The sequence below is a fragment of the Homarus americanus genome, unplaced genomic scaffold, assembly GCF_018991925.1.
Source record: "Homarus americanus isolate GMGI-L3 unplaced genomic scaffold, GMGI_Hamer_2.0 scaffold32583, whole genome shotgun sequence".
In the NCBI taxonomy this organism is placed as follows: Eukaryota; Metazoa; Arthropoda; class Malacostraca; order Decapoda; family Nephropidae; genus Homarus; species Homarus americanus.
In genome coordinates, this window is record NW_024713129.1 from 14,004,545 (window position 1) to 14,017,312 (window position 12,768).

General features: G+C 40.9%; 1 protein-coding gene across 1 annotated transcript in view; it reads left to right on the forward strand.

Annotated features, from left to right (window-relative positions):
• The window catches only part of LOC121867829, a 55,671-nt gene extending 51,178 nt beyond the window's left edge, over positions 1-4,493 (forward strand). The window contains 3 exon segments of the mRNA XM_042367952.1: positions 5-109; positions 879-1,115; positions 1,954-4,493. Coding sequence (XP_042223886.1) covers positions 5-109; positions 879-1,115; positions 1,954-2,127 — 516 coding nt within the window. The 3' untranslated portion in view covers positions 2,128-4,493.
• Positions 4,494-12,768: the final 8,275 nt, after the last annotated feature.

Genomic DNA, 12,768 nt, shown 5'->3' on the forward strand with positions numbered 1-12,768 from the left:
TCAGGTGTGTAACATGTTAAGCAGCCTGGAGAACTACTACTGGCGCTACACCTCTGCGTCTGAACTCGTTAACATGATTCTTGCTTTCGTTGAGACCCGCGCCGTACAGGTGAGTCCCCGATCGCTCTCGCTCTGATCACCTGTTGTGGTATCCAGTCTCCTTAAATGGAATCCAATCTCCTTTCATAACATCCAGTCTTCTATAATAGCATCGAGTCATTGATAATGACCTGCAATCTCCTTTTATCTAATCCTCTATAAGATAATCCACTTTACTTTTCTGCATCCAATCCCTTTTAATGGTATCTGATCCCCTTTAGCAGAATCTAATCTTCTTTAACTGTCTGGCACTCAGAACCATGGTTGGAAATCTCACCCCTCAAAGTTTTTTTATGTAAGTTGGGTCGGTAACAGGAACAGTTTTTCCATTTTAGTAAACATTAGGTAGAGTGATCCAGACCCAAATTGCACCCTTAGAGATGCACCACCCAGCCCACAAGGCTAGTGAGAGGAACTTAGTAGGATGGTAGGGCCAGTCCATTGTTCCTGTGTCTCTGCTTACAGGAGTTAAGATGGTTAGCTGTAGAAGTGCTCTCAGTGTGAGATACGGCTGAGTGGGAGGGGTAGCACCAACACAGGGGTGCTTAGTGACACATTTTACATCAGAAGACCACGAGAGGGCTAATAGTATTCAGGGCTCTTAAGTATCATCCAATATGCTATAGGACCTAACATCTGAAGGACCATTCGTACGGGTATTTCAGAGCCCAGACTTTCTTCTCCTGTAGGACCTAACATGCCCTTAAAGCCTTGGACTAGTGTTTCTTTCCTATTCCTGTAGGACTTGACATCTTCTATATTAATGATTCTTTCTACAGGTGTTCCAAATCCCGGACTTCATGCAACTGTCTGAGTCGATGGTGCACATGATGATGGCCCGTAACCTGGAGGTGGCCGAGATCACCAAGTTCGAGGCAATGTTAGCTTGGGCCAAGAACCGAGTCAAAACTAAAGGCGGATCTAAGGTCGATTCCCGGGTCGAGTTCCGCTGTATCATGGAACGTCTGACCCGGGAGCTGAAGCTGTATAGGATATCCCCGCAGGATCTTATCAAGGTTTGTGTTGTTTCCAGAATTTTAGTTACTTCAGCTGTTACATCAGGTTTTCTTTGGTCAAATCCTGTGCATATTGGTAAATGGGACCCCACCCTAACTTAACTCTTAAAAATGGGACCCCACCCTAACTTAACTCTTAAAAATGGGACCCCACCCGAACTTAACTCTTAAAAATGGGACCCCACCCTAACTTAACTCTTAAAAATGGGACCCCACCCTAACTTAACCCTTACAGATGAACCCAGCTTAACATAACCTGAGCTAACCCTTAGAAATAGGGTCCGATCATAATGGTTAAGATCAGATTGAGGATCCAGACTCCACTTGGGCATGATGGGATCAGGAGAGCTCAGAGAATAATAGGTGTGTGTGTGTGTGTGTGTGTGTGTGTGTGTGTGTGTGTGTGTGTGTGTGTGTGTGTGTGTGTGTGTGTGTGTGTGTGTGTGTGTGTGTGTGTGTGTGTGTGTGTGTGTGTGTGTGTGTGTGTGTGTGTGTGTGTGTGTGTGTGTGTGTGTGTGTGTGTGTGTGTGTGTGTGTGTGTGTGTGTGTGTGTGTGTGTGTGTGTGTGTGTGTGTGTGTGTGTGTGTGTGTGTGTGTGTGTGTGTGTGTGTGTGTGTGTGTGTGTGTGTGTGTGTGTGTGTGTGTGTGTGTGTGTGTGTGTGTGTGTGTGTGTGTGTGTGTGTGTGTGTGTGTGTGTGTGTGTGTGTGTGTGTGTGTGTGTGTGTGTGTGTGTGTGTGTGTGTGTGTGTGTGTGTGTGTGTGTGTGTGTGTGTGTGTGTGTGTGTGTGTGTGAACATATAATAACAGACCTTGCTAAGAATGTGTTTCTACCTTGCAGATTGTGTTACCGAGTAAGGCCATCAAGAATGAGCGCATCCTGGAAACCCTCATGTTCCAGGCCAACTCTGGCATGTACCGGATCAATGACTCATACCTAGAGGCTTGTCAGCAACGACTCCAGAAACAGGACTCCAAGTTCAGCGAGTGGGAGTCCTTTGATTATGGCCTATAGCACCCACAGGTCCTTTGCCGGCAGGCTACATCAGGATCCTGAGGGGTCACCCATGGCAATTCAAACCCGGTTCTTAACATTATTGGTAAAGTGAGACTGTTTCACTGTCATGGTAAGGAGTTCAGACCAGACCCAACTGGGCAGACTTGAAACTCAACTACATGGACTTTAAACTCAATTCGGCAGACGTCAAATGCAATTAGATGAACGTTAAAGTCAAATGCGTGGACGTCAAACTCAATTGCATGGATGTCAAAACACAATGGAAGTATTTCTCATTCACTGGATGATCTCAAATGCATTTAACTTGCGTGTATGTAATGAAGATTTTTCGCCTCTTCTTCGTTAACATTAACTGCTGTGTGGGATACATAACATGAGTGGCGGGCACCTCGTGTAACCCTGACCCAACACCATAGCATCAGTCTTGATAACAACAAAAACGAATCTAATATCTGTATGACATTTGTATGAGTTATCAGCTGAGATTCTCTTAAACACTTGAATCTTTAAACCAACTTGGCTTTTAAAATCTGGTAACTGTGATTAACTGTTAAGTGTGACTGGGGAGAAGAAATACTAGAGCCAGTTTATTGGATTATAATTCATGTGTACGTTAAGTACTATCTTTCAAGACCACAATAACTTGGTAGCGCTAATCGAGGCCAATTAGTCTTATGTTGTTTTGTACTGATAATCATGGCATTGGCTGCTTCAACCCAAGAATTTGAAAACGCTGAACTTTCATGGTTTTTGGTTTCACTTTCACTATTCAACAGTTTACCTTCAAATGATCCACCTTACAACAGTTGGCATTTTATCAACTCACAAGTCGGGATTAAGTATTTAGGGTCTTATTGTTTTAATCTCCCGTTGTTGTCAAGAAAATATCTAACCATGGGGGAAGCAGGACTCCTTTATCCTCTTTGCCGCTGATCGGCTCGTTAGCCAGTCATTAAACACAACTTTCTGTGTTCATTCGTAAGTTTACTGAAGACAAGAATAACCATTAACATAAAGCTACAATAATATATATATTATAATTTTGATTTTAAAGTTAGAGGATTGTCGTGTCGTTCCCAGGCCATCCAAACAAAGAGAAGTGTCAAGAAGTTAACAAAATACTGTACAATGTTTAATTTTTTCCAGCGACCAACTGTAGAAACTAGTGATGTTTAATTGCGTACATACTTTACAATTGGTTATTTGATATACGGTCCCTTATTAAAACCAGGTGTAACTTATATAATACAAGAGGAGTCATTTAACTTTATTATGAAATTAGCTTCCAAAAATAACCTTTTGAAATCATCTTATGAGGTACAAATCTTCTCCCTTGGATTATATTTTTTCTATGGTTCTCAAACTTTAGTGGAAATGTAGAGGAGAATTTTCTTTTCTTCTTTTTTTTTTGTATAATGACTGGAGCAACACGTTGATCGAGGAGGGAAAGAAAATGTCAACAGTAAACGATGTTGTTATTGACTCATGAGGTTTATCGTGTGTTTATGTCGGCAAGCAATTGATGGTCTTAGTTATAGGGAAAGTAACTACTGTCATAAAGGAGATGTGGTACTATTCTTATAGTACCAGGAGAATATTCTGAGATGCTGCGTTGCGTGTTGTTGATGTGCAGGTTTGACTGTATCAAGCATGAGACGGTAGAAATGACAGCCGAGGAATAGAGGTCACGAATTGAATAAATTATAGAACCATAAGGATAACTACAGTACTTCTGATTGGATAAATAAACTGTGTCAATCAACCAAGACTAACATTATGAAGCGATCACAGAGATAGATAAGGGATATAAGTAGCAGATGGAATATGGAAGTTTAGCATCAACACAGGGAGGAAGTTGTGTCTCACTTGCCACACCAACTAAAAGATATATAGATAATTATTCACTACAGTCGTCATACAAATTTACAATTGATTAGAAACGTCCATCAGTAACTTGTGGGACATTGACAGAAACCCTCATGCGCTCTGTGTACATTGTTTCACTCTATTCGTTAATAATATTTTGTGAGGAGATTTATGTGACAATATCAATTCTCAATCATCAATCAGTTAGAGGAAGTTTATAAATAAGAGCCATTAATATCTATATTATGAGTATTTTAAAGTAAGACTCATATTGTTATCGCTTATAGTTGGTGGCCTCGTCTTCAGTGATACTCCTTTGCTGTCTAACCAATCTTGTTATTATTCTACTGTTGTGTCTCCTCAAAGTTATCGTTACCTCAACTCCATGTTTATCTTTTTATCTTTCTTTTTTTCGTTTATCATTCATCACTTCTCAGCTTATTAACCATTCGGGTGGTTGGTCGATTCTTTGTTATTTATTATGACCAAGATTTTTGTCATAACTCAGATAATCACAAGAGATGCTTTGATGTTGATTGGTGCTATGGTAGATTAAAATAAATTTGCGTTTTATTACATAAGAAAGTATAGAGCCAAGAAAAATTAGAAATTATAGATTATACAACAGTAAAGAAATGTTGTGTAATAAAAGTTGAATTTGCACTGCTGCAAGTCATAAGAATTTCAAGAATATTGTCATTATAACATATAAAGGATAAATTTGTGTCTTTTTTTATTAGAAATCTTTGTCACTTTTGTTTTTTTAAGAACAAGTGACAAGCGATTATTTTGAGGACAATGCGTCTGTAACATTCCCCTCCTCCTTGTCATATCTCTAATCTGTAGTGATATATTCCTTAGTGAAGTATATTATTGTCTTTTTTGTGTTTGTTCAGAATGTGTTTTAATGATACAGGCATGTTTCACTTCCATCACTGGAGTGTTGTCCATTCATGGGGTCAGATTCTCAATTATTTATTTTTCAAAGTGAATTTCTCCCAAAACTGAGGTGCAGTGAAGAGCTCCTTTAACATGCAGTAGGGTAGTTCTCTCTCGGCAGGAATTTCTTCATATTTTGACCCGCCATCCTTATCGTAGCTTTTGAGAACCAGTTACAGGTAATTAATAACCTCAAAATGCCTTCAGTTACAGGAGAAAAAATACAATTTGGTTTCAGATTTCAGGATTACACTTAACTGGTCATTATCTACTAAAATATAAAATAACTTTTAAATATGTCACAGGAAGTATTCTCTTTGAAGCGGTACGTCCGTTTTACATCGGTTTAAGAACATTATTAGTGACAGAATCTTTTGCAGAAGGTTTTCATTATAAATTTTATCAATTAATTGGTGTTAAATAAGAGTATCTTATTAAGGTAGAATCTCAGGGTAATATTGAGACTGATTTTATAGTTTTGTGTGTTCCATCTTCCGTCAATTAGTCTGGTGTATTTTGACATCTTCAATTACGAGGAATAATGATCGTCCGAACTTTTGATAATCTGATCCCAGTTCCTTAAGTTGTTTATTTAGTCCAATCTGATCTTCCATCTCATAAATCCATCCGTTTCTTAACTTGTTGGAACCTTCGTGTGGTTAACTCCTTCTCTGAGTCGAACAACAACAACATCTTGGGGCAAATCTCTGAACAGGATCTTCAAGTTGATCGTAAATCTATCACTAGTAAGTCTACGGACCTGGCCCACCCACATTCAACCACAAATAATGAAGTGTCTCATAACTTTCTTGCGGTTCACTGAGACACTCGACTGTACGAGAATATATGAACCGTGTCGTTAAATCTACACATAAAAAAGTGTAGTTGACGTTACTGTACTGTGATTCAATAACTAAGGTCATTACGAGCAAAAAACAAGATTATTAAATTACACTAGTCCACCAGCAATTAAAGTTTATGAAAGATAGAACTCTACCGTGTGTCGTAAGGCCCAGAAATAATACTTTTAAGTCGTATTAAATCCCACACCTAGATGGCAGGCAGCAAAGGGTGTAGATGGGTGCCAGGACTTAGAAGAAATTTATGATACTATTTAGTGAAGTATGTGACGGCTGGCTCCATCACCGCCAATAAACATTCTTCTGTGCTCTCGTGAACGTGGCCGAAAATAATGTTTTGCTCATCGTTACTTCAACTCAATTCTGTCTTTTTTTTTCCTTTTCTCACTTTCTCTCTTTGTCTTTCACTTTGTCTTTTTTCTCTCTCATGTATAATATAATTGTATGTATGTGTGTATGTGTGTAAGTTTGTGTACGTGTTGTGTTAGTGAGGCAGTACGGGAGAGATAGAGAGAGAAAGAGAGAGAGAAGTGTGCGTCCTTTCCTGTAACTTGGGAAGAAGTAGATGTAGATCAAGACCAAAATAGACATCGGTAGACACATCGTAGAAACAGACAGTAGCAATAGCACCACAATTTTCTACTTCCATAACTACCCCACTAAAAAAAACAAAAACATTTGTCTTATTTAACTAACTAACTAACTTACTCCCAAATCCATTAATTACACAACACCATAACAAGCAGCTATACCTATATATGTATGTGATAAATATTTCCAAAAGAAAAAACTTCAAAAGACAACAGTGTCACCCCCGTTTAACATAAAGGCCCCCCCCATATAATAAATATATTTTACTGAATTCGCAATATATCATAAATCTCACTGTGTATAACGACAATATACGAGTATGCTGTGACTATACTACGCTTAGCGCCTAAGTGCAGAGGGGGGAGGGGGGTTAAGGGAATGTTATAGTGTGTCTTTAGGATACAGAAACAAATGTATAGGTCATTATAACAGATGCCATTTACTCTTAGCAAGGCGTGGACGTCAATCTACAGTAGTAAGGAAGACATTATCACACGACGTCAACTCTAGGAAATAATGTACATGTCATGCCAGGCCCCATCTCCCTCACGATCAATTGAACATTATTGATTGAACATCATTTGTTAGTTGTCCATTAACACATTGTTTGCATCAAGAGCTGAGAGTCTGTTGCTGGGAAGAGCTGGTTCAATGTGACTTCACAACAAGGTACCCTACAGTATTGGTTCATTTAAGACCAAGTTAGCACCCTACAATATGATTTCCCTTCATTTACATCTAATTCAACATTTGTTAATATTACTATTTATTTAAGTTTAAGAAAGCCGCTTAAAACACGGCTTCTGTTCATGTAGTATTATGGCACTTCTACAAAACATAACAGTCATTCATCTTGGTCAAAGCTAACTCAGGTATGTTTTGTAATTATTTCTAAAGTTTTCTGAACCAACAAATTCGTCCTTGACAAACCGTATCAATTCCTCAGCAATTTTGTATTTGACATCACATTTATAGACTTGCACTAATTTTTTTCTGTTTATGTTTTTGTCAGTTTACTAGACATTTTCGAGGTTGGCCAATTCTTTGTTATTTTATCATGATATTTAGTGTCCAGTGTTAGTCCAGGTGGAAACTGCAGTACCCAGAGAAAACCTGCCATGTTTGGTAGTGCCACACTGGATAACACCCTTCTCACATCTGTCTCAGGCCGGGGAATGAACCCGGGACAAATATTTAAAGGTATTCAGAATTACAGCTTTTCTAGTAACAGATTCCCAGTTTGTGTTGTAAATAATTAATGTAATGTATTCGGAATTTTACATCGGCAGAGTCCTATCCCCTGATCCAGGAGTCTACAGCGCTAAAACATTGATGACAACCAATGTAGTTACACCGACGTGAACCAACCTAACTTAAACCCAACCTAAACATAATCTCATATCATTGGGTTAGGTCAATAGGTCATCTTTGTTCGTGTCCTATGTAGGGCCTCTGGGACCTAGAGAACATACACTGTTACTGCGGTTTTTCCATTAGAGGGGGGCAACAACTAGCCTATCAAAGTACGGTACAGTAGTTAGACGTTAATACAATCGGGGTAAAGAAAAAATATTACCTTTTTCTTTCATTTTGACAATTCTCATGTGTGCTTTGACTCCTCCAAAATATCCTGAAATATACAGAGTTTAATCCCATTATGACGCTTATTATATATATATATATATATATATATATATATATATATATATATATATATATATATATATATATATATATATATATATATATATATATATATATATATATATATATATCACGGGAACAGACTGTAATGAAAGGAACAGCTACTTGAGTTAAGCGGCACCTTCGAGGACATACGTTATCATTTGCATCTTTACTATGACTGAATAATTTAGCAACATTGTGACGATCTTCTTCTTGCAATATTATCATGCCTTAGTGTTGACGTATTTCATAACATTATCATACCTTAATGACAGTGTTGACGTATTTCATAACATTACCATACCTTAATGACAGTGTTGACGTATTTCATAACATTACCATACCTTAATGACAGTGTTGACGTATTTCATAACATTACCATACCTTAATGACAGTGTTGACATAATTCATAACATTATCATACCTTAATGACAGTGTTGACGTATTTCATAACATTATCATACCTTAATGACAGTGTTGACGTATTTCATAACATTATCATACCTTAATGATAGTGTTGATGTATTTCATAACATTACCATACCTTAATGACAGTGTTGACGTATTTCATAACATTACCATACTTTAATGACAGTGTTGACGTATTTCATAACATTACCATACCTTAATGACAGTGTTGACGTATTTCATAACATTACCATACCTTAATGACAGTGTTGACGTATTTCATAACATTACCATACCTTAATGACAGTGTTGACGTATTTCATAACATTACCATACCTTAATGACAGTGTTGACGTATTTCATAACATTACCATACCTTAATGACAGTGTTGACGTATTTCATAACATTACCATACCTTAATGACAGTGTTGACGTATTTCATAACATTACCATACCTTAATGACAGTGTTGACGTATTTCATAACATTATCACACCTTAATGACAGTGTTGACGTAATTCATAACACCATACTCTTAGTGACGGAGGTATCCATGACATTGTGGCAATTTTTACTGAAAATCTAGAGCTAGGATTCAATTTGCCACTGGTAACATAAGTGTGGCATTGATCCCATGGTTTACTGAGATACGTACAACCATATATTAAAGACAATAATGATAATGATGAATTTTGCTTTGATTAAGTTCTCAAGTGACTTTTATACAAGATACTTATATTCGTTTCCAGCGTTGGACTTACAGGCATCGATAACCAAAACGGTCCCGTAAACTCGAAGGTTAGTACAATAAATACTTTTTGTTTCTTCTTGAACTTTGAACGTATCTAAATGATTCACTTAAGTATGTATCTAAATAACTCACTTAAGCTACTCAAGGTACGTAGATAGTAGTGTGAATGGTGTCAAAACTGCCCGGAGACCGTACCACAACTAGGAACATTCTCTTAGCATCAGTTAGGTATTGTTGTTGCTGCCATTGTAGGTTGAACTAATTGTCATTTCAATTCAAATCATTCAAGGTAATATCCACTATGCCGAATACTTTCTGCTTATCTCTACCAATCCCAGATTTTGTAACTCTCCGGGGACGACGACTTTTAATTGAATTCACCAATTCCATTTTCTGTTTTAGCTGTACCCATTTGTGTCTTAATCATTTGCCTTTCAATTCTTAATTAATTGTGTAAAGTGTATCATTTTCCTCTTTTTAAATATTTTGGGTATTTTTTGCTCCGTTTAATCTTAGTGTTTATGTCACCTCAAAGATATTGTGAACAAAATGCAGAAAATAAAGAAAAAATACCAATAAAATGTGACCAAGAACTGCCGGGATCTATGGAGGTTTTTCGTAAACTCTTATATCCAGCATCTTATAAGTTCATGTGTTCAGTAATTCCCTTTTCTTTGTTTTTCTACATAACTAATAATGTGGGATAGGATCTATAGCTTTGGTAGAGTCTTAGTGCAGTCTTAACTAACAGCCACTTTAGCTGCCAACTTTGTGCCGTAGCTTAAGTGAAAGAGGTGTAAGCATTCTCGCATTTCCATTTATGTGAAGCAAAACAATTAATGTAATAACCTTCGAGAATGTGGAGTCTGGTAGAAAGGTTAAGAAAGCACCAAGCAGACACTATAACACTCATGGGGTGAGAGAGTCAGTCAGTCATGTCATCACAAGCGGTGGTAGGAATGACTCGTTCACACCCCGGTGTTTCTGTGACTCAGGGACAATCCTTATTCAATGTTGTGTACAAGCATCAGTTAATACTCGTCAAAGGCATAAACGCTGACCATGAAAACACAGTCCCTCAACGGATTGTCACGAACGGACGCACGAGTATATTATTAATATATAATAATGAAGAGTTTTGTGAAACTTTCGAGTTGGAATTTGTGCGAGGCGCCGCCATCAAGAACGCTTTTCTGTGGTTTATTTATGTTCTTTCTAACCTTCCATTAGTCACCGCCGTGGTCCACAACGACGTACACCCACGACTTAGAAGAAAAAAAATGGTGAAAATAGGTGGCGATACTGCGTTGGAACGGCCTTGTAGCACCAGCTGTTTGTGTGGCCTGTGGTGTGTTAGGTGTGACAGGGGCCCAGCAGCTGGTGTCAGGGCCTCGTGCGCCAGCTGTCCCCTCTTCAACTATCCTACACTTTAGGTATTCGTGTATAATGCATGTCACGTTGTTTCTGTCCTCCTTGTTCGGGCGACACAAAAAAGAGATTCTCATAGTGTGTACGATTAGTAGTGACTCATATAATAATAATGACCAAAACAAAAAAAAAGTTATCTGAAAAATTGTCTAGTGTTGGAGACATTAGGTCCTACAGTACTACGCTGTGCTGGTGTGTCACTTGCTGTTTTATATGAGTGTTCATCCTTCACTGAGGTCATGAAGTGTCCGCGGGCCTCCCTTGACCCCTCCCTCCCTCTACCTGGGCACCATCCTCCCTCCCTCCCTCCCTCTACCTAGACAACACCCTCCCTCCCTCCCTCTACCTAGACACCATCTTCCCTTCCTCTCAACCTAACCTAACTTAATGTAACCGAATCTTTCTTATGAAAGTACTTGAGTATATTGACTTAACCCTCAATTACCGTCTCCTCCTTAACTATGCCTGTACTACTGACTCCTGTCCCTTCACCTTCCTCAAGTGTTACCTCCTCTTTATTCCTCCTCAAGTACTACCTCTTCCCCTACACCACCACTACCCTCCCTCCCTCCACACCGCCACTACACTCCCTCCACCACCACTACCCTCCCTCCCTCCCACCACCACCACCTCCCTCCCTCCACCACCACTACCCTCCCTCCCACACCACCACTACCCTCCCTCCCTCCCCTCCCTCACACCACCACCCTCCCTCCCTCACACCACCACTACCCTCCTCCCTCCCACCACCCTCCTCCCTCCTCCACACCACCACCACTACCCTCCCTCCCCTCACCCACCACCCTCCCTCTACCTCCCTCCCTCACCCTCCCTCCCCTCCCTCCCTCCCTCCCTCCACACCACCACTACCCTCCCTCCCCTCACACCACCCTACCCTCCCTCCCTCCCTCCACCACCACTACCCTCCCTCCCTCCACACCGCCACTACCCTCCTCCCCCTCCACACCCACCTCCCTCCCCTCCTCCACCACCACCCTCCCTCACACCACCACTACCCCCTCCCACCACACACCTCCCTCCCACCACCACCACCACCACCTCCCTCCCTCCCTCCACCCTACCCTCCCTCCCTCCCACACCCACACCACCCTACCCTCCCCTCACCACACCACACCACCACCCTCCTCCTCACACCACCACCCTCCCTCCCTCCCCCCTACCCCCTCCCTCCCACACCACCACTACCCTCCCCTCACCACTACCCTCCTTCCCTTCCCCTCCCTCACACCACCACTACCCTCCCTCACACCGCCACTACCCTCCCTCACACCGCCACTACCCTCCCTCACACCGCCACTACCCTCCCTTACCACCATCATTGACCTCCTTGCCCGTGTCTACAGTGCCTATCCTTTTGGGCTCGCCTGCTGAGGTGCTCGACCTGGCAGGGGCTTCACTAGGCTTATTTGGAGCCTCATGGGCTGTAACTCACCCTCTGGGATCTCAACCAGAGCTCCGAACTCACTCCAAGAAGGAGGTCTCATCTCATGTGCCGGTGGTCTGCAGAAGGAGGACTCTCGCCTGCCAGGACAGGATGCCTCACTCTGCCTGGATCGAGGTCGTCCTTTTTCCGGGGTTGGAGACTTTTTTGGCAGGTCGTGTCGGTGGCCTCTCCCCTCCTCCCCAGGCGGGACAGATGAAGCCACAGTGCGTCAGCCGGTGGGTCTCGGGAGCTCTTCCTCGGTGTTCTCCTCAACTTTTGACGAAGACGACCCCCGTCATCCGGTGGCGACCACAAACATCCTGGGGTCCTTGACATTTTATATACTGTGTGATAATCTCATTCCCATTATATGTAAATTGTTATTTCACATACCGCATGGAATATATGTTACTTCAAGGGCTTGTACGGATATTTATTTTATAGATGCGTCAATGGGTCAAACTCCGTCGACCTTAGGTACACCTAACAGCGCACTCCACCCCAAAAATGTCGGTGTGTGTCCGTATCGCTGGACATAAATGTGTGAAAAATGCTACAAAAAACATATGTCAGGGATGGCGTGTACGCTGTCTTGTTGCTGGTATCTGTGTTATTTTTGTTATCTTGGCAGAGCCGTGAGATCAGCTGCTCGGCATGTTCTCACC